Source organism: Corvus cornix, chromosome 22 (genome assembly GCF_000738735.6).
Source record: "Corvus cornix cornix isolate S_Up_H32 chromosome 22, ASM73873v5, whole genome shotgun sequence".
Taxonomy (NCBI): domain Eukaryota; kingdom Metazoa; phylum Chordata; class Aves; order Passeriformes; family Corvidae; genus Corvus; species Corvus cornix.
This window is the reverse complement of record NC_046351.1, coordinates 4,625,257-4,651,629: the sequence shown is the minus strand read 5'-3', so window position 1 is coordinate 4,651,629 and position 26,373 is coordinate 4,625,257. Positions and strand designations below refer to the sequence as shown.

General features: G+C 60.4%; 4 protein-coding genes across 8 annotated transcripts; 2 read left to right on the top strand and 2 right to left on the bottom strand.

Annotated features, from left to right (window-relative positions):
- Positions 1-2,344: 2,344 nt before the first annotated feature.
- RETSAT (retinol saturase) lies at positions 2,345-8,956 on the bottom strand. The gene is made up of 11 exons (XM_039564181.1): positions 8,674-8,956; positions 8,146-8,328; positions 7,155-7,399; positions 6,460-6,661; positions 5,774-5,971; positions 5,557-5,676; positions 4,886-5,024; positions 4,628-4,737; positions 4,198-4,364; positions 3,567-3,726; positions 2,345-3,147 (listed from the first exon to the last, which is right to left on the bottom strand). The coding sequence occupies exons 1-11, from the start codon at positions 8,855-8,857 to the stop codon at positions 3,002-3,004; spliced, it is 1,854 nt and encodes a 617-aa protein (XP_039420115.1). The 5' UTR covers positions 8,858-8,956; the 3' UTR covers positions 2,345-3,001.
- Positions 8,957-9,580: 624 nt separating this feature from the next.
- ELMOD3 (ELMO domain containing 3) lies at positions 9,581-15,191 on the top strand. 2 transcript variants are annotated; one of them, XM_039564207.1, is made up of 11 exons: positions 9,581-9,686; positions 9,938-10,009; positions 10,284-10,353; positions 10,661-10,723; positions 10,967-11,058; positions 11,182-11,305; positions 11,975-12,097; positions 12,671-12,801; positions 13,318-13,394; positions 13,484-13,611; positions 14,208-15,191. In XM_039564207.1, exons 2-11 carry the CDS (start codon positions 9,941-9,943, stop codon positions 14,369-14,371), a joined length of 1,041 nt encoding a protein of 346 aa, XP_039420141.1. In that variant the 5' UTR covers positions 9,581-9,686; positions 9,938-9,940; the 3' UTR covers positions 14,372-15,191. The 2 variants fall into 2 exon arrangements, with proteins under 2 accessions (XP_039420141.1, XP_039420140.1); XM_039564206.1 differs by lacking the exon at positions 9,581-9,686 and having other exon boundaries at positions 9,719-10,023.
- An 814-nt stretch (positions 15,192-16,005) lies between these two features.
- Positions 16,006-23,849, top strand: GPAT2 (glycerol-3-phosphate acyltransferase 2, mitochondrial). 4 transcript variants are annotated; one of them, XM_039564176.1, is made up of 22 exons: positions 16,006-16,123; positions 16,857-16,936; positions 17,571-17,687; positions 17,759-17,832; positions 18,753-18,863; positions 19,048-19,161; positions 19,797-19,896; positions 19,968-20,101; positions 20,179-20,278; positions 20,362-20,568; positions 20,803-20,910; positions 21,095-21,180; positions 21,266-21,360; positions 21,465-21,535; positions 21,760-22,018; positions 22,484-22,632; positions 22,825-22,902; positions 22,984-23,109; positions 23,189-23,309; positions 23,412-23,462; positions 23,567-23,622; positions 23,699-23,849. In XM_039564176.1, exons 2-22 carry the CDS (start codon positions 16,922-16,924, stop codon positions 23,813-23,815), a joined length of 2,289 nt encoding a protein of 762 aa, XP_039420110.1. In that variant the 5' UTR covers positions 16,006-16,123; positions 16,857-16,921; the 3' UTR covers positions 23,816-23,849. The 4 variants fall into 4 exon arrangements, with proteins under 4 accessions (XP_039420110.1, XP_039420111.1, XP_039420109.1 ...); XM_039564177.1 differs by having other exon boundaries at positions 16,006-16,178; XM_039564175.1 differs by lacking the exon at positions 16,006-16,123 and adding an exon at positions 16,458-16,494.
- LOC120411142 (fumarylacetoacetate hydrolase domain-containing protein 2-like) lies at positions 23,845-25,901 on the bottom strand. The gene is made up of 7 exons (XM_039564212.1): positions 25,505-25,901; positions 24,940-25,156; positions 24,809-24,868; positions 24,565-24,727; positions 24,238-24,346; positions 24,074-24,161; positions 23,845-23,973 (listed from the first exon to the last, which is right to left on the bottom strand). Exons 1-7 carry the CDS (start codon positions 25,813-25,815, stop codon positions 23,911-23,913), a joined length of 1,011 nt encoding a protein of 336 aa, XP_039420146.1. The 5' UTR covers positions 25,816-25,901; the 3' UTR covers positions 23,845-23,910.
- Between the last annotated feature and the right edge of the window lie 472 nt (positions 25,902-26,373).

Here is a 26,373-nt window from a genome sequence, read left to right as displayed (position 1 = left end):
AGCCTGAGCTGGTCTCACTGCAGGTATTTTCCTTAGGGGCAGGGCACCAGCCAAGCAAACACATCAGCTTTGCCTCTGCAAGACAAATGCCATGGCCTGGGAAGGTTTGTTTGGATTAAAAAACCACCAAAAATGAGTGAGATAGCATTTGCAAGGTTGGAGCTCTTTTGGGTGAGAAAAGCAGGAGGAGAGGCAGGTCTGGGTCTCCTTGGAGCTCTGGGAGCCATGGGGATGCTGCTAGGTGTCACTGCACTGTTCTGTGCCTAAATCAGAGGTTTCTGCTCTGCAGAGGGTCCCTGGGAAGAGGATCTGGCTTGTTAAACCCTCCTCCCAATAGCTCTGGTGCTCCAGTTGAGCTGCTCACCTTCCCAGAGGGATTTCTGGTTGGTTTTTCTGTAACTTGTCCCTCTGTCTCCATGTGTGACAGGGAACAAGCTGCTGCTGGTCACCCCTCAGTCTCTCCCCCTCAGGACCCCTCAGGGCTGAGAACAAGAGATGTCTCCAGCAGGCTGGGAGTGAGGCAGGGCCTCGGTCCCCAGCCTCCAGGACCCTGCAGGAGCGTGGATCCACAGGGGCTGAGAAAGGATGCTCAGCCTGCAGGGTGAAGGGAAGGACAGGGACATTGGCTGTGCCCTGGCCCTGCTTTGTCCTATTTTTTTGGCAAAAGGAAACTCTTCTGGCTGGTGTTGGTGCGTCAGGGGCTCTCCCTTGCCTGGGCTGCAGGTGAACATCTCAGTGGTCCAGGGAGGGAGGGGGAGGTAGTCAGAGATCCGACCTGGATCAGCCTCCAGCTCTGCACTGTCACACTCCACATCCACCCCCAGTCGAATCTTCCCCCTGACAAGTCTGTGGGGAGAATGGCCACCTTGAGCTCCCCCAGTTCTGCTCTCTGGGGGCCTTGGGGATTCCCTGTGGGCCTCTAACCCCAAACAAGAATCTGTGGCTTGGGAGAGACCTTGAAGCCCATCCAGTGCCACCCCTGCCATGGGCAGGGACACCTCCCACTGTCCCAGGCTGCTCCAAGCCCCAATGTCCAGCCTGGCCTTGGGCACTGCCAGGGATCCAGGGGCAGCCACAGCTGCTCTGGGCACCCTGTGCCAGGGCCTGCCCACCCTCCCAGGGAACAATTCCTTCCCAATATCCCATCCATCCCTGCCCTCTGGCAGTGGGAAGCCATTCCCTGTGTCCTGTCCCTCCAGCCCTTGTCCCCAGTCCCTCTGCAGCTCTCCTGGAGCTCCTTTAGACCCTGGAAGGGGCTCTGAGGTCTCCCCGGAGCCTTCTCTTCTCCAGGTGAGCACCTTCAGCTCTTGCAGCCTGGCTCCAGAGCAGAGGGGCTCCAGCCATCTCCATGGTCTCCTCTGGACTCGCTCCAGAAGCTCCACATCCCTCTGGTGTTGGACCCAGAGCTGGAGGAAGCTCTGCAGGTGGGGTCTCAGCTGGGCTGTGGGGCTGCAGCTGCTGGAGGTGCCCAGAGCAGCCTCCCCAGTTCACTGCTGTGCCCTGGGAAGATTTCAGAGTCCTTCAGTAGGTGTAGTCTCTCTCCTCCTCCTTGGAGCTGGGTTGTGGGCCCACCTCCAGGGCCTCAGTGGAAAATTCTCCCGATGTGTTCTGATGTTGAAACAGTCCAGAAGAGAAGGGAAAAACTGAAGTTCCAGGAAAACAAAGTTCAACTCTCCATCTCCCTCCAGAGAAAGGAGCTGAAAGCTGGCTGAAAAGCAAGCAGGGTGCTTCCTCCACTCTTTCTGCTGCAGGAGGACACGGAGGAGTGTGTGTCTGTGTCCTTGAACAACTGCTTTGTAAGGTTCACTCGGCTTTTTCCTCTCCCCCCTCTCAGGCTCAGTTTAAAGGCACAGAATTAATTTCTGGGCCCAGAGCAGCGATAGGGGATACAACATCATAAAGTCACCCCAAGACAGGGGTTTTGGTGCGCACTGGGCACTTCTCCATGATCAAATCTGGAAAATCTGGGTCAGTTTCATGGGCTTTGAGCCACAGCCCAAGGTGCCCCAGTGCTAACGAAGGACTCACCGTGCTCACAGCAGTACCCCCCAGTACCAGGGAATTCCTTCTTCCCATGGCTGTCTGCTCCAGGGAGGTGGGAGGAAGGTAAGTCCATGCTGGCCAGCTGCTTTTCCTCACTTGGGGTCCAATTTGTGGCCGTTCTGCCATAATTCCTCCCCAAAACTTGGCTGGTGCAGGACAAACCCCCAGCAGCACGTTCACAAGGATGGGGCTGTCCCTTCCCCTTTCCCTTCCCATTCCACTTTCCATTCTGCCTCCCCTTCTTTTTGCCTTCTTTTTCCCTCACAACCCCCAGCCCTGCTGACCCATCATGAGGCACAAATCCCAGGATCATCATCACTGTTTTATTACTTCAGTCTCATGTGCTTCCCTTCCCATCTGGAGAGGACTTTGATCCTGTTCCCAAGCTTTTACCAGCAGACAGAAGGACTTTGCTGCTGCCAAAGGAGCATGTGCTCATGCCACCAGTGCCTTGGGGCAATGGGGGGAGAGCAGCACCCAAACATTGGGAATGCTGGGGGGTCAGGGTCCTGCTGCTGCCAGGGGTGACTTTGGAATCACTGGACAGCCTGCAAGCACCACTGCTCTCAGACAGCTCTGGGGGCTGCAGGTGGAGGTTGATGAGCCTGCTGGGATCAAGCAGCAGCACCCCCGGCTGCTGGGCCATGCTGGTACCTGCTGGTGCCACCTGTTTTAGGGTTATCTTGAGTTCTCTCCTGGCCATGGCTGCTCAGAGCAGCTCTTGGGGACCTTCTTCATGGCCAGGGACCAGCACTGGACATGATGGTGGAAGGTGATGCACTTTTTTTGTGGGGGTGAGGTCCAACATGATCTGTCTGGGAATGGGAACAGCATCTTCTTGGATTGAAATCCCTCCGTTTGGCAAAGAGACGGATCTGCTACAGGTGCGTGAAAGCTGAGAGTGAGTTAGAGGTGCTGTGGTGAGGAGTGGGGGTCCCTGGTGGTGGGACAGTGGGCCTTAGTCTCCCTTCTTGGAGCTGGTGGCCTGCAGGCGCATCTTCAGCCACACCATGTCCAAGTAGAGGTTGCGCTTCAGGACAGTGCTGGCACAGATGATGGCTCCTTGCAGGGCTCCCATGAAACCCCCCAGGCACAAGTCCTGCCCTGAAAGGAGGCAGCAGCAGATGTGGCGCTGCTGTGAGCAGCTCTCACTCCCCATTCCATCCCAGCCAACCATCAGTGGTGGTTCAGGCATTACCTTCCCCACATTCCAGCTGCCCCCACTCCACCCCTGGAATCTGAACCCACAACCCTCTCCCTGTCTGACCATTCCTTCTCTCCAGCAGGAAAAGGGCTTCATCCTGCCTTGGGCAAGGAGACAACCTCCCAGAGCTGGAGGAGCACAGCCCTCTCCTCCTCCCCGTGTGGGACCATGGAACTCCGCTTTCCCAGCGGTTCTTCCATTGCCCCACAGCATCGCAGTGGCTCTTCCCTTTATTGCATTTCAGGATTGAAGGCTTTCTCCCCCCCCATCCTGCTCCCCCAGAGCTGTCCTCATCTGAGAATGCTGGTGGCCCCGTCACCTGTCAGGTAGAGGTTGGGCACGGCCGTCTCTGCCCGCACGGCAGCAATGGCTTTGTCCTGCAGGCGGGGAATGCCGTGGTCGGCGCCGTAGAGCTCCCCGCGGGGACTGGCGATGTAGTGCTGGTTGGTGAGGGGAGTCCCGCTGGAGAGGTACTCGATCTGCGGGGGACAGGGGACAGGGTGGTCTGCAGGGGTAGCAGGACCGGGGGCCATTGCAGGAACCCAGGTGTGGGGCTGGGACAGGTCTCCTCGCAGACCCTGGGGGGGTGGTTCTGGCCAGGTTTTGTCCCAGGATGTTTCTGAAGGATCATCCTGGGATGGTCGTCCAGGTCTGCCCAGGTTGGATGGGGCTGGGAGCAATTTGGTCTAGTGGAAGGTGTTCCTGCCCATGACAGGGGGTGGAACTGGGTGAGCTTTAAGGTCCCTTCCAACCCAAACCATTCCATGATGCCATGGTCACTCGCCTTTGCACCATGACGAGGCAGCAGTGATGGGTTGGTGCCACACTGGGCCTCATGTGCAGCAGGTCCAGCCCCAGCTCCAATGCTGGGTGGGTAGAGGGGACCCAGAGAGGAGCTGGAAGACCCCTGAACCCTGAGTTTAAGACCCCTGAACCTTGTGTTTCCTCACCCGGCCCTCGATGCGAGGGTAGAGCTTGAAGACAGTCTGCATGATGGCATCCACAAAAGTCTTCTTCAGGTCCTCATAGTCATCCCCCCGCTTGTGGACCTGCTTGTCCTTCCACTCCTCAAACCACTCGTACCTGGCGAAGGTGACGATGGCCAGCGTGGATTTACCTGCGTGAGGACAAGTCTGGGGCGCTCGTCCCTCTGCCCACCCTCATCCCACCCTGTCGCTGCCCCAAACCCGGGAGATGTCCCCAGATCTTTGGGGTTCCATGTCCTCCATCCAGATATCCCAAAGACCACGTTCCATGAGCCCTGTGCTCAGCGGCTTTGATCATGTACAGCTGAGTAGAAACTCCTTGTTTGGGGTCCCCAAACCCCAACAAGAGCTTTGAAGCCTCTCACAAGCATTTGTGGCTGGGTGTCAGCCTTACCTGGGTGCCTCATTTCCCAGGTGGGGTCCTTGGCTGATGGAGAGGTGACAAAGAGGAGAGGGATGTTGTTGGCAGCTTCTTCTCTGGACGAAGCCAGGTAGCGCTTCATCCTGCATGAGAGGGAAGGGCTGAGCTGGGGCTCGATGCACACCTTCCCCTGAATCCTCCTTAGGGCCAAATCCCCATTTTCTGAGTCACTGCCCAGGAATTCATCTCCTTACGCTCAACGAAGCACATCCAAGGTGAAGCCAAACCTACATTCCATCCAGGTCATTCCCTGGGAACATGAAGTAGTTGGTGGCTTCCAGCCCCAGCTCTTCCCTCGAGCCGCTGAGGCCGACGAAGACGGTGAAACCCCCCTCCCCATGGGTCACCATGCGGAGCTGGGACTGGATCTCTGCAGTATGGAGGGAAAAAGGGGAATTAGTCTGTTCTGGGGGAAATCAGGCTTTTCTAGGATCCTCAGCTACAAAGAAGTGGTTTCTCCAATCCTGACCCCTTCCCTCCAATGCTGACCCTTCCCAACCACACAACCATCCCCCTTCCACCCAGCTGTGCCCCTTCCCACCTACCTCTGTCCTCTTCCACACAACCATTCCCCTTCCCCCCATCCATGGCCCTTCCATCCATCCTTGCCCCTTCCAGAAGATTTTCTGGCAAATTCCACAAATTTCGGGGCCCTGCACTGTGTTTTTAAGGGAATCCTCGCACCAAACTGGGACTTTGCAAACTACACCCAACTTGGGCCAATTAATTTAAGCTTAATTAAAACCCCTGTGAAGAAATGAGCGGCCAGGGCTGGGCTTTGAGGGCTGTGGCACAGGAGCAACAGGGGGTTTGCCAATGTTAATTGATAAATCCCCTTTCCAATGAGGCTTAGGATGGGATTAACGCTGTAACCCCACCGGAGCCCAGCGCTGATGCGGTACCTGGCAGAGCCCGCGCCTCCGCTGGCAGCAGCCTCTCGTAGGTGTTGAAGATCCCAGCATCCGAAATGACCACGGGAGCAAAGATGTCCACCAAATCTTGGCCTTTTTTGACACTCACACCTGGGAGGGAAAACCCAGAGGGTGAAGAATGAGGTGCTGGTGAAAGGAGCCCCACTTCGGGGAGCAGCCCCACGCCCCGTTCCGGGCCGGTGCTCACCACAGGCTCTGCCCTGGGGGTCCAGCAGGATCCTCTGCACTGGCGCCTTCCCAAACACGTTGCCTCCAGCCTTCCGGATCACGGGAATGATGTGGAAGGCAATTTCCCCAGCCCCACCCTTGGGGTACCAAGCGCCATGGAGGAAGTGGTTCACCAGGATGCTGTGCATGGAGAAGCTGGCCTTGGAGGGGAGCACACCTGGGAAAAGGGGCAGGGTTTGGGCAAATCATGAGTTTGGGGCTTATCCTGAAGATTTCAGGAGGAGGAACACCCTGAATATGACACTGGGAGGAAGGTGAGGAGCCTGGAGGAGCAGGGAGGATGTCGGGTGTGGGTGTCCCCATGGCAAAGCCTGTGGTCACCAACGTGACCAAGTCATGGGGGGCTGTAAGCCAAGCCCAGGTGCTGGGATGGAGGGAAGGGGGAGGCTCAGGGGCTATCGGGGGAATATTCCCTTGTGCAGGAATGATGTCGCCCCATCGGGAAGGAGAAGAGCACAGAGGGAAAGAGATGGAGATGAGCAATGGGGATGTGTCATCTGCCGGTGACTTGGGGACAAAGATGCTGGTCAAGCAGCCACCACAGCATCCCTGCAAACCTCCCAAAAGCATGGAAAAAAGGAGTTTGTTACCTTTTCTCTGTTTCTAAAGGGTTTAATGTCATCCCAGAGCCTCCTGGTCACCTACCGTAGGTAGGGAAGATGTAGCTGAGGACAGCCCGGAGCTCGGGGTTGGGGGTGAGACCATCCACCACCTCCTTGAGGCTGCGTGAGGCCAGGCGGGAGAAGGGGCAGAGGCGTGGGAGCAGCTGGGAGCGGATCAGGAGCCCGGCCAGGAACCGCGGGAGCATCTTCAGGATACCCAGCAGCACGACCCCGCGGCCGGAGCTCTGCAGGGACAGCCTGGGGCTCACTGGCACACCCGGGGGCTCAGACACGACCCAAAGATGCTCCAAAGCATTTTTTTCCCCTTAAATTCATTGCTGGGCATCCTGGGGAGCTGTGGGCAAGGGGAGTACTGGCTCCCTCAAAAAGCTTCCCTCGAAAACCTCCCCTAGGAAAAGCTTCCCCAAAAAAGCTCCCCCACTGAAACTGCTCCAAAAAGGTCCTCCCGAAAAACTCCCCCAAAAAGCTCCCTAAAAAAAAGGTTCTTCAAAAAAGCTTCCTTAAAGAACTCTGCCCAAAAATCTCCCCCAAAACATCTGTGGTGCTGCATTTTTGAGGCAGAAAAGGGTGATTTTGGATTTGTTTCCCAACGCTTTTGGGGTGATGCCATTATTCCCGGGGGGGGGCCCGGTATCCAGGTGCTGGGGGGGTTCCCCTCTTTGTGTGACCCCCAGATCCAAACTCCCCTCGTTTTATCCCACCCAGATCTGCCCCTACCTTCACCAACCGCTGGAATTCATCAATGGCCGCTGCCTCCCCAGGGAACTGCTCCTTCAGCCTCCGGAAATATTCCCGCTTCCCAGAATGGAGGTGGTAGGTCTTTCCAGCACCCTGGGGGTCCCCCAAAACCACGGCATCGTAGGTGGCCGGGAGCTGGGCCCACTCCAGCTGCCCGTCTGTCAGCTGGTCCACCAGGAACCGCATCAAGGAGCCCTCCTGCATCTGCCCCACATAGTGGATCCCTAAAATAGACATTTTTCCTTTATTATCCTCTTTTTTCCTTTATTTTCCCCTTTTTTTTCTTTTATTTTCCCACCCCAGGAAGCACCAAACCCACCTCTTATTTATCCATGCCCACCCAATCAGCTCCATGTGGAAAGGAAAGGGAAAATCTGGGATACACCCATCTCCTACTTAGGGTACACAGTGCTCGCCACTGCATTTTTAATTAGGAGTTTGGGGAATTTTGTTACGTTTTGGTATTTTTACTGGGTTTTTTCCACCCTGGGATGTACAGAACCCTCCTCTTGTTTTTCCACCCCCCAGCCCAGCAGCTTCATATGGAAGGAAAAGGGAAAAACTGGGATATACCTGCCTCCCAACTGGGGTGAATGGCACTGGCTTTAGTGTTTTTAACTGGTAATTTTGGAATTTTGTTACTGTTTGCTATTCACCTCTGCTATAAATAATTAATCCCGGAGATTGAAAGCCGGACTTTGTCTTGCCACAAAAAGTGTGCCAGCAAGATGTGTCCTGAGGTGACATCCCCCGTGCTGGGAATTACATAGGGGCTGGATATAGGGAATTTGGGGGGTTTGGTATCCTACAGCCAGAGGATTTTGGGATGAAGAACAGGAAAATGGGCTGTCTAACGCGAGGTGTGTGCTGGGGAGCCCCAGTCCTCACCCCAACGGGTGCAATTCCCACCCTGAGGGTCTCCCATGCCCCTCCCCTGGGTCCGGGGGGAATTTGGGGCACCAAATCATACCAGTGTCAAACTCAAAGCCTTTCTCGGTGAAGGTGTGGCAGCAGCCCCCCAGCTTCCCGTGCTGCTCCAGCACCAGCACGCGCCAGCCGGCCTTGGCCAGCAGAGCCGCAGCCGCCAGGCCGCCCACGCCGCTGCCCACCACGATGGCATCGAGCCCCTGAGGCACCTTCTCTGGGGAGAACACTGCGGGGAAAGCAGGGAAAGTCACTGAGGGGGCACCCCACGGCATGGGGGACCCCCGAAACCACGGTGAGCAGGGGGTGATGCTGGGGGGGGACAGTGCCACCCCGGGGGGGGCTAATGAATGCTGCCGCAGGTGGAGATGCCACCGTGGGGGGGTCAGTACTGCCCCGGGGGTCCAGGACAGCCCGGGGCGTGATGCCACCCTCGGGGTGATGCCGCTCCGGGGGGGATTAATGACACCGCGGGGGCGGTGCTGTCCCGGGGGATGACACCACCCTGGGGGGCCAGTGCTGTCCTGGGGGGCGGTGACACCCTGGGCTGTTGATGCCCCCGGGGGTCCCGTACCTGTCTTGACGACGGTCCTGCGCACAGCCTTGTCGGTGACGAGCGGGGCGGGCGGGCGGCGGGTGTCGGTGGCGAAGGGGTTGCGGCTGCCCGGGACCCGCGGGAGCAGCAGGGAGAGGAGCGGGAGGAGGACGATGAGGAGAAGGAGAAGGGGGGCGAGGAAGAGCAGCGCCTGCAGCCACATGGTGCTGCTCCGTCCGGCCTGCGTGAGCCTCGCTCTGCCCCGCGGAGCCGGGAGCAGCGGCGAGGACAGCGGGAACCGGAACAGAGGGGAAGGGGAGCGGCTGCGGCACTGGGCGGGGGGATGCGCGGGGAGGGGCGGCGGGGCGGGGGCTGGCACTGGGAGCTGGGACTAGGAAGTAGCATTGGGCACTGGGAACTGGTCCTGCACACTGGGAGTTGGGACTGTGCAGTGAGAGCTGACACTGGGCACTGGGAGCTGACACCGGGAGTTGGCGCTGGGATGCTGGGAGCTGGTACTGGCAACTGGTAGTGGCACTGGGAACTGACACTGGGCACTGGGAACTGACACTGGGCACGGGAGCTGGGACTGGGCACTGGGAGCTGGGACTGGGCACTGAGGGCTGGGACTGATCGCCACGCTCCCGACCCCGGAAGGTCCGACCGCCGTGCCGGGCAGCACCGCTGTGCCGGGCACCACCGCCGTTCCAGCTCCGCCGCCGTGCCGGGCAGCACCGCTGTGCCGGGCAGCACCGCCGTTCCAGCTCCGCCGCCGTGCCGGGCACCGGCCCCGTTCCAGCCCCGCCGCTTGGGGCTCGCCCCGCCCCCGGCCCCGGCCCCGCCCCCGCCCCCGGCCCCGCCCCCGGCCCCGCCCCGGCGGTCTCCGCCCGCCCCCCGGGCCGCGGCTCCGCCCCGCTCAGCTCGGCGCGACCCCCGCGCGGCTGTCGCGTGGTGCACGCCGGGAGCTGTAGTCCCGTGTGCCTCCCCGGCGGGCCGAGGCGCGGACTGCAGCTCCCGGCGTGCGGCGGCCACGGGCTGAGGGACCCCGGAGGGTCCGGGGCTTCTGAGGGGCGGAGGGGGGGCTGGAAGGGGCTCCTGAGCGGGTTGGGGGGCTCCCGAGAGGCTGAAGGGGGCCTGGGAAGGGTTCCTGAGGCGTAGGGGATACTGAGGGCTGCAGGAGGCCCTTGAGGGATGGGGAGCGCTGAGTGGCCCAGCGGGCTTCCTGAGAGCCTGGGCTGGTTCTGGTGGGTGTCAGTCGCCGGGACTCCCCCTTCCCACCAGCTGATCCCCTCCTCTTCCCCAGGCCATGAGCGGCGCCGGGGGCTCGGAGCGGCTGGAGGAGCAGCCGGAGGAGCGGCAGCGCGTTGTCCCCCCGGCAAGTCCCCGCCCGTGCGTGTCCGGCCGGAGCCCCCGCCAGCCGACACCCGCGGGGGCCCCCCACGCAGGGGTCCCAGCCCCCCACTTCCCCTCATTGCTCCATTTCTATCGTTGCAACCATAAAAAAACCATCTTGGGACCCGAAGGGGTCTGAGCCAGCTTCCTGCGGGGCACAGGGTCTGTTCCCTGGGGGAAACCCTTGGGATTCGGGGTCGGTTGGTGTTCGGGGTTTGCCGCGGGGAGTGACACTGTGTTGTCTCTGTCCCCCTCAGGTTCTAGCTCTGGGGCAGGAAGGTGTCCTGCAGGAGCTGGTGCTCGGAGCGGGGCAGCCCCCAGACCCTGGTGAGCTTTTCCTGCTTCCCTTGGATCAATCGCGGTGTTTCCTAGTGGGAAAGTCACCTGAGGGGCTGGGAAGGACCCCAGGGATCAAGTAGCGGGGCGGTCTCAGCCAAATCCATCTGGTCCCAGATTGTTCCCCCAATTCATCCAAGATAAACCTTGCAGTGCCTTGGGTGACTCTGGCTGGGATTTTCCTTGGAAAAGAGGAAATACAGCCCCAGGGTGTAATGAGGGTGTTGTGGAAGGGAGGAAACCTCCCACTCCATGTCTCCCACCCCGATCTGACTCCTGCACCCCTTCCCTTGGACAGGGATCAGCGAGGAGCAGCGCCGGGCCCGGGAGGAATGGGAGGCTCTGGAAGAGATCCAGTCAGGTACTGGGACTAACAGGGGCTGGCAGCTGGAAAGGTCCAGGAAGGGGGAAAGGACCTGCATCCTGGAGGGCAGGAGGGGTGGGGGAGAAGCTGGGGGCGTTATTTGGGGGTGGAGGGGAGGGAGGGGGTGGGAGATTCCGTTTTCCCCCAATTCCCCCTCGGCTTCATTCTCCTGGAATCGGGGGTCATTTGGGGGGAGTCCGGGGTCACTGGGGGTCTGACCCACTCCCTGCCTCCCCGCAGGGTTGGGGGGCACCTCAGCCGCGCCCCCCCCTCCGATTTCCTTCACTGAGGCGCTGCAGCACTTCCAGAGCGCGGAGCTCTCCGAGAGCCGGGTACGGCCGGGCTCCGGCTCCCGCTCCGTGGTGGGAGTGTAGGCAGTAGGAGTGGGGGGCACCAGCCTCCTTCCCCTGCCTCTGGCCTCATTCCCTGATGGGTTTGGGGTGTTTCTCCTGCAGGGGAAGGTCCGCGCGCCAGGACGCCGGGGCATCCTGGCTGCTCTGCTCCGCTGCCTCCGGGGGCCACCCCGGCTCCGGCCGCAGCTCCAGGGAGAGCAGGAGCTGGCGCTGGCCATGGCACAGTGTGAGTGGCCCCGGGATTCCCTTTGCACCCTGCTGGATCTCATCCCTCCTCCCTATGGACACAGCTCCAGGCAGGAGCCCTCTGGCTCCACAGCCCTTCCTGCCCCTCAGTCCAGGGGCAAACGGGATGGGATGGGATGGGATGGGATGGGATGGGATGGGATGGGATGGGAATCACCCAGTCCCTTGGCATGAAGGGGTCACACACACATGGAAACCCTGGGCCTGTGAGTTTGGGGGCTGAGTGGCCTTTTTTGGGCACCAAGGGGGTTTTTAAGGTGCCAAGTTGTGTTTTTTAGATGCTGTGAGGGCATTTTTGGTGGATGGGGGGTTTGGCTTCGGGCACTGAGGGACATTGTCTAGGCACTGTGGGGTTTTTAGGGTGTTGAGGGGTGGGTCTGGGGTCTTTTGAGTGCCAAGAGGCATCTTTTGGGTGCTGAGGGGTGTTTTTGAGGAACTGAGGGGATTTTTACGGTGGCATGGGGCATGGGTTTGGGTGCTGGGGGGTTTTACAGTGCCAAGGGGCGTTTTTAGGTAACAAGGGGGGTTTTTTGAAGGATGTGATGTTGTTGTTTTTGGGGGCCCAGCGGTGTTTTTGGGGCACTGAGGGATGTTTCTTAGATCCCAAGAGTGTTTTTAGCTAGCTGGGGTGTTGCCTCCCTCCCTCCAGGCGCCCTGGATGACTCAGAGCGGGTGCACATGCGGATCCTCCAGACCATCTACCGGCAGCTGATGCGCTCCAGGCTGGGCTGCCCGCGCTACGGAGCACACTGGGAGCAGCTGGGCTTCCAGGGTAGGAGAGGGAGCACCCCTCTGCCCAGGGAGATTCCCATTCCCAAAATCCAACTAAACCTCCCCTGGAGCAACTCCGTTCTATCCCAGCTCCCTCAGCCACTCCCTATGCTCCAGACCCAGCTCCATTGCCCTCTCTTGGACGTGCTCCAGCACTTCAATATCCTTCTTGGACCCCAAAACTCCAATCCTCCCACTCCTCTCCATATCCCTACAAAATTCTCAAGGGCACTCTCAATCCCTTTATCCATAGAGGTATTAAACCAAACTGGCCCCAGTACAACATCTGGACTGGTTGGCCTGGTCGTCCCAGTACCATGTTCCTAAAAAAGTTGGTAATTCCTGGAAAAGTGTGGGAATGGGAGTGGTGGGGTGGAGCAGGGGCTGGTTAATGCCCAGATGACCAAGATGATGGCCCCATTAGGGAAATTCCCTGAAAGCTTTCCCTCGGGAAAGGGAATCCCTAGGATTCTTGGATTCTGGAAGGGCAGTGACAGGGAAAACAGGGAATAAACAGCCCATGGAAGTGGGAAGGTGACAGTGAGTGACTCCGTGCTGTCCCTCACCTTCCCAGGTGTGGATCCTGGGACCGACCTGCGTGGGACAGGAATGCTGGGGCTGATGCAGATCCTGTTCTTTGTCCTGGATTCCCGGACACTGCCACTGGCACAGGAGATTTTCCAGCTCTCCCAGCACGAAACCCAGGCATGACCTTCCCCTCCTCTCTGCCAGGGAGTCTCCCTTGGAATTCCCAATGCTCTGGGAAAGGGAAGAACAAAAACCTTCTCTTTTAAGTTTTTTTTGGGATGCTGAACCACCTCGTGCTGGTGAGGGGAAGAAGGTGGTGCCCAAGGAGCCCTGATCCAGGCTGGGGCTGAGCTCCAAGTGCTGTATTTATGCTGGGAGTGGGATTTTAGAGATTTGATACTGGCTTGGACTGGGATAAACAAGCTGGAGAGTTGGGCAGCAGGAAAATGGGAGTGAGGGGAGCCCGTCTTCATAAATTCCACATTTTAGTCCAGGTTTAAGCATGGGTACAAGGTCTGCTCAACCCTCAGCATCCATCCAAGCCTGGATCTGTAGGGCTGTACATGGATCCCAGGGATCCACCCCATGGAATTGTGGATGCATGGATGCAGTGTCGAAGGGACGGAGGTGCCAGAGGGGAGGTGGGTTTTCCAACTGAGCTTTCATAATGCTGGAATTCTGGTTGTTTTCCAGAATTTTCCCTTCTGCATCATGTCGGTGAACATCACCCGGATGGTCATCCAGGCACTGCGGGAGGAGCGGCTCTCCCGGTGAGGGGGTGCTGGTTTTGGAGTCTCAAACTGCATCCAGAGTCCTTCCCCTTCCCAGGATGTGGCTGACCCCTCTCCCTCTTTTCCAGGGAATGCAACCGGCGGCAGCAGGTCATCGGAGTGCTGAACGACCTCTACGCCGCTGCCTTCCTGCGGCTCTTCCACCTCTGGAAGGGGCAGCACGGGACCATCGCTGACGCTGGCTTCTTCCTCAAGGGTTTGTCTGCCCGGGTTTTCCTGCCCCTAACTTTCCTTGGGGAAACAACAACCTCAAAACACCCCCCTCTGTGTTCTCAGCACATCCCAACCCAATGCCAAGGGCTGCCCTGCCCAAGAAGTCCGAACGTTCCCAGTTTAATCCTCACACTGAGGTTTTTCCACAATTTTTCCCTATCCCAGTGCTTCAAGGGGTGTTTTTCCTCCTGTTTTGCACCCCAGAGGGATGCTGTGATGGGGCGGCTCAAGGTGGGTGACACGTGGGGACATTCCCTGCTCCCCAGGCTCGCACAGAGGCACAGCTTAACCCCCATCCATGAATTACTTACTCCAGAGAGGATTGCTGTCAGTGGAACCAATGGATCCCTTGGAGATCGGGATCCAGCTGGCACTGCTGGGCTCCAGCTTTGCCCCACCTTCCCTGGATTCCAATCTCAGGGGGCTCAGGCTGGCACTGAGCTTTCTGTGCTCCCTCATCCCAAGGAAAGCATGAGCATGCCCTTTCCCAAGGGAAATGTCAGGACACCAGATGTATTGGACCTTTGACACCATCCAGGTCTTGCTCCCCTCAACCTTTTCCCCCTCTGACCATTCCAGAGCTGGAATTATCCACCAAAAAGAAGCCGAGGCAGCTGCTGAAATCTCTGGAAGCCTACATGAGCCGTGGCCTTCAGCCTCCCTCCTCTCCCTCCTCCCAGATCCATTTCACCAGCATTTGTGACCCTGGGGTCGAGCTGGAGGGAGATTCCCAACTGATCTGACACGGGGTGGGATGCTGCAAAGGGAATTCTGCTGGTGGATCAGCCCTTGGAGGGAGAGACGCCAGTGTTCCCCCTGATTTGGGGGCTGAGGCAGGGCCAGGAGAGGTCACAGAGCCAGGATTTTGCCTGCTCCAGGTGGGAATCTCTGGAAGCGAAGGAGGAGGAGGCGGTGGAGCAGGGCATTCCATGAGCCTGGCGCTGGGATAGTCCCTCCGTCCATCCCAAATCCAGGGTCCCACCCGGGTCCTTACCCTCCCCAGGTGGAGCTGGAAGGGGGTGCCGGGTCCCATCCCAGCTCCAGCAGCGCCCAGGACAGGCAACCCCCACTTTGGGCTGCGACAGCTTCATGGGGGCTGGGTGACCCCAGGGTCACTGTGGGGTGTCAGCACCCAAAAAAGTTATTAAAGGGGGGAGATGAGGTATCTGGTGGGAAAGAGAGTTTTGAATTTGGATCCTGTGGCTGGGAGGGGGAAAGGCGAACTGGGAGTGCCCAGAGTCTGATTTGGGGTGAAAAAGGTGTTGTGGAGGAGAGAAGTGAGAGTTGAGAGCTCCAAGGAGGGGAGGAAGGGTTATTCCCTCTGGGAGCAGATCAAGGCCAGTGCTTGGGAATGTCCCCAGGCCCCTAAAAATGGGGGAAAACAGCCCCCAAAGCCCAAATCTGGAGAGAAATGAGGGGTTTTGAGGAGAGAAGTGGGAGCTGGGGGGAGAGTGGAGTATTGTGGCCCCAGCCCCCCTGAGATGGCGATGATTCCTGGGGGCTGAGAATGCTCCTGGATGGAAAAAAAATACAATAAATGGAGAAAAAGGAGCCTGGAACTGGGGTTTGCCTTCCTGATCTTGAATTATTGTGGAAATTGAAGGGATCGGGATCCTTTTCAGGTGTTCTGGGGGAACAAAGAGGTGGGGTGAGGCCGGGGGTAGTGGGGGGATGCAGGAGGATGGGAGTGCCAGGAACGGGGGGGAAGTGCAGGCGGTACGCAGGACCAGGGAGGGATGTGGGTGCTGGGGAAGAGGTGGGTGTCACCTCTTGGGGAGGGCGGGGGAGTCTTGCACCTGTGGGAACACATCTGGGAGCGGTATCTGAGATCTGGGCTAAGGGGGGATAGAAAAGACAAGAAAAAAGGGAAAAAGAAAGGATGGTATAAAAGGGGAATAAAAGCAAAGAGACAAGAAAAAAGGAGAGAAAAAACCAAGAAAGAAATAGAAAGGACAAGAAAAAAGGGAGGAAGAAAAAGATGAGGAAAAGGAAAAAAGCCAAGAAAAAGGAAGGAAAGAGGACAAGTGGGGTCCCACAGGACCATGCTGACCCCTCCCTATCCTTATCCCACCCCACGAGCCTTTCTTTATATTTCCTCTGCCCTGTCCAGGTGAGGGAAGGGATGGAGTGGCTTGTGGGGCACCTGGTCTCCAACCACCATGGGCTTGTATTTTCTTTTTTGTTGTCTTTTATTTTTTCCCATTTTCCCTATCTTTTTATTTTCCCCCATTTTCCTCGTTCTCTTCTTTTTTCTTTCTTGTCTTTCCCCTTTTATTCTCCCTTTTCCCCATCTTTTTTCTCCTTTTTTCTTACCTTCTCTTCTTCCCCACCACTCTTTTCCTAGTATTTTATTTTTCGCGTTTTCCCTTGTCTTTTCCTTTCCCCCCTCCTTTCTCCTTCTTTCTTGTCTTTGCTTGTTTTCCCCTCTTTCCTGCCATTCCCATCCCCTCCCTTATCCCAGCTCCCGGGTACCGCTCCTTGGTGTGGTTCTGCAGGTGAATTGGGGCCTTTTCGGTGTTTCCAGGCCGCTGCAGCCCCTTGGGCTCGGAGGTGTGGGAGGGACAGAGCTGGGGTGGCCTCGGGCCGGGGGCTCGGGCCGGGGGGCTGCTGGCCCTGGGGGGGGACAGGGCCCGGGGCTGGGGCCGGGAGCCCACGGCGGGGCCGGGCCCGGTGTCCCCAGGGGTGTCGGGGACCAGGGCCAGGGGGTGGCGGGCCCTTGGGGGCGATGGGGACCCGCCGGTGGCTGGGGTGGGGCCGGGGGGCTGTCCCGGGCCGGGGCAGGAGCGGGGGGTTCCGGCGGGGCCGGTTCCGGCCGCGCTGCCCGGGGCGGAGCGGGGCCGGGCCGGGCCGGAGCGCGGGGTCTGCGGTGAGCGGGGCCGGGCGGGGCTGCGACCCCCGGAGCTCCGCAAGGGCTGTGGGGCTGAGCCCCTCCGGGCCGGGGGGGAGCGGGGCCGGTCTGGGGGTGACCCAAGGAGTCCGTGGGGGCTGTGGGGCCTGTGCGGGGGTGCTGCCCCCGCACCTCGGGGCCTGGCGGGGCTGGCGGGCCCGTGTGGGGTGTGTTCCCCCCCGTCAAACCCTACAGGGGATGTGGAGTGTGAGGGGTCGGTGTGGGGTGTGCTGTCCCCCCACACGTTCCCTATGGGGAACGTGTGGGGTCCTTTTCCCCGCCCCTGTTCTGTGTGTCCCGAACCTCCCGAAATCCCCCTTCCCACCTGTTTGTGTCTCCAGGACTTTTCCCAGGACCCTCGAGCACGAGTGCCTCTTCTCCCCAGTTTGGGGGCGTCCCCCCAGCCATGACACCTCCCAAGGTAAGTGACACCACGGGGACCCTCCGTGCCACCAGCCTGCCCCTCATGAATCCCCTCCAAAACCCTGCCATGGTCCCCTCATTTTCCCTTTCTTTTCCTCTCCCCCAGCTACATTTTAAACCCAAATTGCTTTTTCTTCCCCTTTGTTTTTTAGGAAATAAAATTTGTTAACCCCACCCTACAGAAAGGGGGGCGGGGGATCCCAATTTGAGAGCCAGGAAATTGGAATTCCAGTGCTCCAGGGTACCCTGTGACTCTGGAGGTGGGGGTGGAGAGGACTGATGAGGGATCTGGGGTCTCCCCGGATCCCACTGAGCCCACTCAGGCCCGTATAGCCCAGCTGATTATACTGGATCTGGGTAAATCCCACTGGATCTGTGCGTCTGAGGGAGAGAAAACCCAGTGCCTGATCCTGCCAGGGTGCTGATCCCCCCAGAACCAGGCTGATTTCCCTGCATCCAGGTTGATCCAGGTCCACACAGTCACCAAAACGTGACACCAGCTTGTCCCAGCTAAAATTCCTTTATTCCTTGCCATTATTGAAACCCCCCCACATCACAAGCGCGTTTTGGGGTGTATCCACCCACATCTGGCATTCCCAGATGCCCCTTCCCATTTTTCTTTCCCCCCTCAGATGCAAACGTGGATCAGCAACTCGTACCCAAAGCTGGAAGTTTTCATCCCATTCCTGGGAAAATACCACCGCCCGGTTTCGGGGCGCTGCTGCCAGACCTGCACCCCCAGGAGCTGGGTAGGAGAGTTTGGGATCCTGGGATGCCGAGGATCCGCGTTGGCAGTGATTGATCCTGTTTTTCCTGCCAGGATGGATTCTATCCCAAGGATCTCGCCGCTCTCGGGTTCCGTGACGTCAGCCGCGTGACAGAGACAGACACGCGGTAAGGATGGACGAGCTCTGTGCAGAAAACATCTGGAAAAACACTTTTCCCCCCATATTTTACCAAAATGCCCATGGGAGTCCCTCTCCATCCTCCCCGGTTCCTCATTATCGCAAACCCAGCTCATTAATCAATTTTGGGAGGCTGGAAGTGGCGTCTCTGAGGGCTTGGGCTGTGCTCCAGCCATGGAATTGAGGATTTGGGGTCATGCCTTTATTTGTTTGAGCGAAACTTGGAATCTTAGTGGGAAGAACGTGGAGGTGGAGGGTTGTTTTTCTCTCTGGCTTCAGCTGGCGTCTCTCAGAGTGAGCCTGGCTCCCAGGGAAAAGGGAAAACAGCTGCTTCCCCCTAGAAGGAGGAAAAATACCAGGAAAGGCAAAATCCTGGTTATCCCCCCTTTTCCTGTGGGCAGGAGCTGCCCCAGAGCCATTTCCAGATATTTTCATTCTTGAGGTGCCAGATCGCTTTGGCTCCGCTCCCCTTTAGGGAGCAATCTCTGGATTATCCAGTTTTTGCTTTTTTTCTTCCCAAATCAGATCATTATCCTCCGTTCAGTTCCAAATGTTCGCATCTTCAGCTTTGAAACGCTTGGAAGAATCCATTGGGATCACAGGGAATGCAGCTCCCCTGTCCCACTCCAGCCCTTCCTGCACGCTCTGGGATATCCCAAAGCTCCCACCCACCCCACTCTCAGTGCAGATTTGGGGGTAGATTGGGAAATTTCCGTGATTTGGGATGCCCTGAATCCCAGGTTTCCTTCCCGCTGGGCAGCCTGAAGCATCAATTCACTGGTGCCTCAACATTTCCAGCTGTGAAATGGGGAGAAACGTCCTGAATCCCGGCAAAGAGGCAGCTGGGGGGGCTCTGATCCCGATGGAAAAGCCCCCCCCTGCCAGGATGTCACCGTGTGTTCCCTCCAGGTTTCGGGGCTGGCTGGTCCGGAGGATCTGTGCGTTCCTCGCCGCCTGGGAATGGAAAATTCCAGCAGAGACCCCCGGGGAACTCCTGGAGCGGATCTGCAGCAGCAGGAGGTGGGTGGGAGCAGCCGGGGGAATCCCAGGAGCTCCCTCACCCAGGAGGGGCCGGCTCCCTGTCCCGGGGGATCCTGTTTGGTCCCTGGATCCCAGCTTGGTGTGATCCTGGAATCCACTGAGGCTCTCTGGACCCCGACACGGGGCTGCTGGGCTGCTCGCCCCCTCCCCATTCCCTCCCCAGGGTGCAGGATGACCCGGGGTCCGGAGGGGATGAGGGATCCCGGCGGCGCTGGAAGGAGGAGATCTGCCAGATCCTGAGGGAAATCCAGGCCCCGCTCTCCCCTCTGCTGCTGAGGTCATGGATGGTTTGGGGAAATACTCTGGGATTCTCTGGGGGATGGGTACAGATCTTTTTGGAGATAGTCTGGGATTTTCGGGGGATGCACATGGATCCCTTGGGTGGTTTTCTAGGATCCTTTTGGGTGATGTGCTGGCATACTTTGGGGGATATTTTGGGATCCTTTGGGAGCTGCACACAGATCTTTTGGCTGGCTGCCCTCAGGGTCCTCTCTAGCTCCTGGGGCCATTCCCCCAATTCCTTCTGAGGAGCTGGGAAAATCCAAACCCTGCAGGAGGGAGGGAAGCAGAGAAAACTTTCCCTTTCCTTCTCCCTTTCCCATCCCATCACTGACAACTGGTGATCTGATCCAGTGGGAATAAAGAGCACTTCTGAGCCGTCAAAGGGAAGGTATTCCCCTGGGAATAAGATCCCTTCGGGGATCCCAAGTGGGGACAGGGAGATGGAGGGAATGCAGGATATCTGATGGCAGCTCTGGTTGCCAGTGGAAAGAGGGATGTCTCATCACGTGCAACCTTTCACGTGTTAAAAACTGGGAATTTTGAGCAGGGATGGGTTGGGGAAACTGAGGTAGGGAGGGTTTGGGGCAGCCCCATCCATGGTGGAGATCCTCACTCCCAGTTTTCCCACAGGCTGTGCCACTGGCTGCTCCCCAAGCTCCTGACCCGTCTGTTCCTGGGCGTGCAGCTGCACCGGGGGCAGCTGGAGATGGTGCTGCAAGCTGCCAGGACGGTATGGAGCCCGGCCCGGTGCTCCCAACCCCTGGAATGCCGGAAATTCACCCTGGGATCCCTTGCTTGCAGCCCGAGGTGCCGCTGGTGTTCCTGTGCAGCCACCAGTCCCAGGTGGATGGGCTGCTCCTGTCCTTCGTGCTCCTCTCCCAGGGGATCGGGGTGCCCAGGGTGACGGTGGATGCCCGGACCAGCCCTCGCCTCCGGTAAGGCGGTGGTGTGGGATGTTCCCAGAGGATCCAGGGGGATGCAGTGGTTGCCCACGGTGTCCTTCCCTTGCCAGATCCCTGCTCCAGCACCTGGGAGGGATTTTCCTGCCTTCGGGAATGGCACAGACATGGAGTGACTGGGATGAGGGGCTGCCGGGGGCTGTGCTGGATGCGGTAGGTGCACTTTGGGCTGAAAAATCCCTCTGGAGCACTCGGGAAGGTGCTGGCAGCTCCCAGAACTCCCAGTCTCTCCCCAGTACATCCAGGAGGTGCTGCGGAGCCGCCAGCCCCTCGTCCTCTTCCTGGAGGAGCCCTCGGCTTCGCTGCGGCTCGCGGACCCCGCCCGGCACTGGCTGCTCCGCGTGCTCCGGGCGCTGCGGGACGGGGCCGTGCCCGACGTCCTCATCATCCCGGTGGGAATCGCCTATGACGTGGCTCCTGGCAGAGCGGAGCAGGATGGAGCGGTGAGAGGGGGGCCAGGGGGGTCACCGGTGCTCCCCCAAATCTCCAGGGTGGTCCCTGGGGAATGGTGCTCCCCCAGATCACTGACACCATCCCTGGCGTTCCCGTAAATCTCTGGGAGGATCCCAGAGGAGAGATCCCTAGGGAGAGGCGTTGCCCTGGATCTCTGGGAGCATCCCTGGGGAGTGGCATCCCTCCAAATCTGCCGTTAATCCCTCGATGCCATCTCCTCGCAGCCCCCTCGGCCCCTCGGGATCGGCACATGTCTGCGGGCAGCATTCCAGGCCCTGCGCCGGCCCCAGGGATGTGCCCAGGTGGATTTCTCACAGCCCTTCTCCTTACGGGTACGGCAGCTGCAGATCCCCCTGGATCCATCCCGGCACTGGGAGATTATTACTGGGATGTTGGTGGGGTTTGAGGTGTCTGGGTGGATTGAGTGAATCCATCCTGGGGACATCCAGGCTCCTCCCAGCCCTGGGGATCCAGGGATCAAGTCAGGTCATGGTGCTTCTTCATCCTCGTTCCCAGGAATTTGTGGACAACCACCTCATCTGGCCATTCCTCACAGGGAATCGTCCAGGGCAGCTGCTGCTTCCCACCATCCTGGGCAGGGGGTGAGGAGCTGAGCCCTGGGCAGTGTTTCCCCTTGGATCTCTGCTCCTGGCTTCTCTCCTCACCCTTCTCATCCTGATGTCCCAGCCCGCCGGATGTTGGGAACGTGGGGACTTTGAGTCCCAGTTTGGGGACTGAAGAGGAGATTTTGGTGACGGCGCTGGGGCTGCACGCGCTGAGCGGTGAGGGGGCCGGGGGTCCCTGCATCCCCTGGGACGGCATCCGTGCTCCGGAGTGGGCGTGGAGGTCAATCGCCCCCGGATAACGAGTCCCTCTCCCGCTGCAGATTCCAGCACCTGCTCCGCCATCACGGCCGTGGGAATCACTGCGGCGCTGCTGCTCCACAGGCACCGGGAGGTGGGACAAGCTTTCCCTCTTTCCCTTCCCTCAGAACAGCGTTCCCAGCAGGACTCCCCATGCCATAGGGCAGCATGCCCAGTGGGAATCACCCTCCTTTAACAGGGAGTCGCAGTCCTAGTGGGAATCACCCCTTCTCTTCTCAGAGCAGCATTCCCAGTGGGAATCGCCCCCTCTTTTCCCCAGAGCAGCATTCCCAGCACAATCCCCCTCTGTTCCCCCAGGTTGTGCTGCTGCCCCGGCTGATGCGGGATTTCTCGGAGCTGCTGGAGCAGCTCCTGCTGCGGGGCCGGGCCGTGGGGTTCTCGGGGCAGCTGCGGGCCCTGGTGGGGCACAGCCTGCGGCAGCTGCAGCCCCCCTTGGCCCCACACCCGGCGGGCCCCCCCAGGGCCGCCCTGGGGCCCCCCAGGGCCTCGGCCCGGGTGTGGCTGGGGCGGCTGGCGGGGGGTGTCCGGCACTGCCTGGCCGGGGAGGCCGTGGGCGGTGAGTGGGGACACCGGGAGCGGGGACAGGGCAGCACTGGTGGCACCAGGGAGCGGAGGTGCCGTGGGAATTGGTGACCAGGGCTGAGTGGCACTGGGGGAATCGGTGACACCGGGGATGGGTGATGGCTGCGGTTTGGAGAACAGCAGGGGTATTGTTTATATTGTGGGGGCCGATGACATTGGGGATTTGGGACAGCAGGGATCGGTGATGCCAGGGAGACGGTGATCCTGGGGGAGACGGTGATCCTGGGGGATTCGGTGACACCAGGGGTCAGTGGCACTGGGGAAATCGGGGGTGCAGGGGATTACTGGCACTGGGAATTGGGGATGGGGGGGATCGGGGCTGCCAGAGGTGGCGGACACTGGGGGAGTTGGAGATGAGGGGGATTGGGGATGCCGGGGAATTTGGTGACTCTGGGACATTAGTAATTCAGGGGAATTGGTGACAGCCCTGTCCCATCAGCCTGTGCCATCCGTGCCCTGCTGCTGGAGGTGCTGCCTGTCCTGGGTCCCCCCTCCAGCCTCACCAGGATCGTGCTGAGCCGGGACGAGCTGCTCCGCAAGATCCTGGAGCTGCTGCAGCTGCTGCCGCCAACCCTGCTGGGGCTCCAGGTGGGGACATGGAGGTGGCCTGTCATCCCCAACCCTGCTGGGGCTCCAGGTGGGGACATGGAGGTGGCCTGTCATCCCCAACCCTGCTGGGGCTCCAGGTGGGGACACGGGGGTGGCCTGTCATCCTCAACCCTGCTGGGGCTCCAGGTGGGGACACGGGGGTGGCCTGTCACCCCTTTTCTGTGTCCCCAGCCCTGCCAGCCACCTGACTGCCGCAGCCTGGACATCCTGGACAAGCTCATCCTTGGGGGGCTGCTGGAGGAGGAGGAGGTGGGTGACACCCCAAGACCTCTCCTGGGGCACGGGGACAGGGGGGCTTTGAGGTGAGGTGACACCCTGTTGTCCCCCCAGGCAGAAGGTGAGCGCTGGGGTTGTGACGTGGCACCCCGGCCCTTCGTGCGGGGCCATTCCTGGGGATCCTTCACCGATGACAGCGACAGTGACAGCGAGCACAGGGTCCCCAAGCAGTGCTACAAGGTACTGGGGGGCTCCCCTGCTGCCCCCGGGCTGGGGGGAGGGTGGTCTCCCCCAAATCTGGCTGTGTGTCCCCCCACAGCTCAGCGAGCCCCAGAGTTTCCCTGGCTTCCTCCTCTTCCTCTGCCGCCTCCTGAGTCCCATCCTGCAGACCTACGGCCGGGCTGTGGAATTCCTGGAGCAACGGCCCTGGCCCCAGCCTGGTAGGACCTCCCCAAAGTAGGGAACCCCTTGGGACTCCCTGGAGCCACTGAGGCACAGCTGGAGCCCCCAGGAGCTGGGAGCTGACACCCCTTCCACTGCAGAGGCAGACTACGTGGAGGCACTGCTGGAATTCCTGGCTGAGGATGAGGATGGTGAGGGAAAGTGGGGGGGTCTTGCTTTTAGGGGTCAGTGACCCCCGAGCCAGGCTCTTGGGAGGTGGCATTTGGGGGTTCCCTCGGGATCTCTCTCCCCACAGGGTATCCCGACAGGAGCCTGGCCCTGAGCTCCCTGCAGAGCTTCAAGGACATGGGGGTAACCACAGCTCCCCCAGCCCCCCAACATTCTCCTGCCCCCCCTCTGCCCTCCTGACCTCCCTGTGCCCCCCCAGGTGCTGGAGGAGCTCCAGACCCCCACCGGACCCCTCCTGCAGCTCTCCCAGCCTTTCCAGTCTGCTTCCAACCGGGAGAAGCTGGGAGCCTTCATCCACCAGTTCACCCAGCTGTAACCCCCCAGACCCATAAAGGGGCGCAGGGATCCGATGGCTCCTGGATTTATTGACCCCACGGGGGGGAGGTGGGATTTCGGGGGGTCTCTCCGCCATCAGACCACCCGGTTGCAGATGGTGCCCAGCTCCTCGATCTCGCACTGCACCTCGTCCCCGCGCTGCGAGGGGGGACAGGGGGACATGGTGGCATCTGTCCCCAGAGGGGTCCACTGTGTCCCACTCGCCCCCAGCCCCACCCGAGCCCCCGCTTTCCCTCACCTGAAGGAAAACGGGCGGTTTCCGAAAGACCCCCACTCCTGCAGGGGTCCCCGTTAGCAGGATGTCCCCAGGGACCAGTGTCACGAACCTGGGGGCACACGAGGTGTCAGCCATGACCTGGTGTCAGCCTGGGCTTTGGAGGCTCCCGGCCCCCCCATTCCTACCGGGACACCCAGGCGACGAGGGCGGGCACCCCAAAGATGAGGTGGCGGGTGCTGCTGTCCTGCATGCGCTGCCCGTTGACGCTGCAGCGGATCCACAGGTTGTGGACGTCTGCGGGAGGTGACACGGGGGACATGGGGACAGTGCCACCGCAACCCCACCTTGGGGAAAAACACGGGGGAGTGGGGAACACGGGGCTGTGATGCCACCAGTGGCAGCCAAGAAAGAGTCGCTGTCCCATCCCAGTCTTGTCCCTGTCCTGTTCTCATCTCACCACTGTCCTGTTCTTGTCCCGTCCCTATTCTGTGCCCATCCCATCCCCATCCCACCTGCCACCGCCTCCTTGGTGACGATGGCCGGCCCCAGGGGACAGAAGGTGTCGAAGGTTTTCCCCAGCAGCCACTGCCGCCCGTTGCGCCGCATCTGCCAGTCCCGGGCGCTCACGTCGTTGGCCACCGTGAACCCCAGCACGTGGTCCAGCGCCGCCGCTTCCTGGGGACAGCGGGGACCCTCTTATGGGGGGACACCCCCACAGACCCCCCGAAGTGAGGCAGGGGCCGGGGCAGGGGGTACCTCGATGTGCCGCCCCCTCTTCCCGATAACAGCAGCCAATTCCACCTCCCAGTCCAGCTCCTGTGGGGACAGAAGGGGGCTGGGAGTGCCATTCCCCGGGGGGCTGTGGGGGTGGGTCCCGGGGTACCCACGCTGGTGTCCTGAGGGTGCACGATGTCATCGAAGGGCCCGGTGATGGCGCTGGGGAACTTGCTGAAGATGAGGGGCTCCTTGGGGACCTTCACGCCCTGCTCCTGACAGTGGTCGTGGTAGTTGAGCCCCACGCAGATCACCTTCTCGGGGTCCCCCACGGGTGCCAGCAGCTGCACAGTCGCCCGGGGCACCCGGTGCTGCCCCGACTCCAGTGCTCTGTGGGGACAGACCCCCCCTCGGGATCACCCACATTTTGGGGCACCCATTTCTCAAGGGATGCACCTTTGGGGGGTCATGCACGAGGGTCAACTGTATTTTAGGGACTCTCCTTTTGGGGACATCCACATTTGAGGGGACCCACTTTTTGGGGTCGGGCACTCTTGGAGGTCACACCTCGCTGGGGGTCACCCATGATTTGGAGTACCCACCTTTTTGGGGGGCCAGCTGTTGGGGTAACCCACTTTGGGGTCATCCAAAGCAGCATGCAGATTTGGGTGGACACTCCTGGGGAGGTCCATGAGGATACCCTCTTTTGGGGTTCACTCTCCTTTGGGGAGCACCCACCTCTGGGCGAGCGCCAGCCCGCGGGGGCCGATCTCCAGGAATTCCCGCATCGATCGGGGCAGCTCCGGCTCCGCCGCGCTCAGATCCACCAGGTCGCCCCCGGGCGCCTCCTCCAGCCCGAGCCGGGGCCCCCCGCCCGCGGCCCCCCGGAACCGCAGCAGCCGCAGCGCCCGCGCATCCCTGCGGCACCGGGGGATCCCTGACCCCGGGGGATTCCACACAACCCCAGTGCTGCAGGGTCGCTCCCCCCGATCCCAGGGGATGCCCTCCCGACCCCGCACTGCTCCGAGCCCGGAGGACATTCCCCCCATCCCGATTCCGCCCAGCCCAGTCCCGGGGATCCTGCACAAACCCACACCCGGGGGATTTCTCCCATTTCAGTCTGATCCCAAGGAATCCCCCGGCTCCGTAGGATTCTCCACGCCCCCCACATTCCCCCCACCCCGACCCCGAGTTCCGCACGGTCCCGATCCCGCACAGCTCCGATCCCAGGACCTTTATCCCACATAGCCCCGATCCTGGGAATCCCCCCGCTCCAAGGAGTGCCCTCTCCCGTCCCACACAGCCCCGGTCCAGGGGGTTCCCCCGTTCCCGGGGATCCCCCCCATCCCGGGGTCCCGGGGGTCTCACATACGCTTGTTCCCCCGCTCCGCTAGGGGGCGCCGCGGACCCCGGCACCACGCACGTCACGTGTCACGTGTCACGTCACGTGCCGCCCCCGGCCTCCCGGCTGAAGGTCGCCGCGCCGAGGTCCCGCCCCTTTTTAGCCGTCCAATGGGAGCGCGCGGGGGGCGGGGCCTAACTGCAACGAGAGCCAATGAGAGGAGAGCGCTGAGGGGCGGGGCCCGGGGCCCGGGCCCGGGCCCGGG

Bases quoted from the DNA above. Each gene is read 5' to 3' on its own strand.
- GPAT2 (XM_039564176.1), top strand. The intron at 20,911-21,094 runs GTACGGCAGCTG...CCTCGTTCCCAG, and splicing joins CACAGCCCTTCTCCTTACGG to GAATTTGTGGACAACCACCT. The intron at 22,903-22,983 runs GTGGGTGACACC...TTGTCCCCCCAG, and splicing joins GGCTGCTGGAGGAGGAGGAG to GCAGAAGGTGAGCGCTGGGG.
- ELMOD3 (XM_039564206.1), top strand. From the start codon at position 9,826: ATGGGGAGCGCTGAGTGGCCCAGCGGGCTTCCTGAGAGCCTGGGCTGG. The intron at 11,059-11,181 runs GTACGGCCGGGC...TTTCTCCTGCAG, and splicing joins CGGAGCTCTCCGAGAGCCGG to GGGAAGGTCCGCGCGCCAGG. The intron at 12,802-13,317 runs GCATGACCTTCC...GTTGTTTTCCAG, and splicing joins TCTCCCAGCACGAAACCCAG to AATTTTCCCTTCTGCATCAT.
- RETSAT (XM_039564181.1), bottom strand. From the start codon at position 8,857: ATGTGGCTGCAGGCGCTGCTCTTCCTCGCCCCCCTTCTCCTTCTCCTC. The intron at 8,329-8,673 runs GTACGGGACCCC...CTTTCCCCGCAG, and splicing joins CAGGACCGTCGTCAAGACAG to TGTTCTCCCCAGAGAAGGTG. The intron at 4,365-4,627 runs GTAAGGCTGACA...GTCCTCACGCAG, and splicing joins CTGGGAAATGAGGCACCCAG to GTAAATCCACGCTGGCCATC.
- LOC120411142 (XM_039564212.1), bottom strand. From the start codon at position 25,815: ATGGGGGGAATGTCCTCCGGGCTCGGAGCAGTGCGGGGTCGGGAGGGC. The intron at 24,728-24,808 runs GTACCCCCTGCC...CGCTGTCCCCAG, and splicing joins AGAGGGGGCGGCACATCGAG to GAAGCGGCGGCGCTGGACCA. The intron at 24,347-24,564 runs GTGGGATGGGGA...CACCTCCCGCAG, and splicing joins CACCAAGGAGGCGGTGGCAG to ACGTCCACAACCTGTGGATC.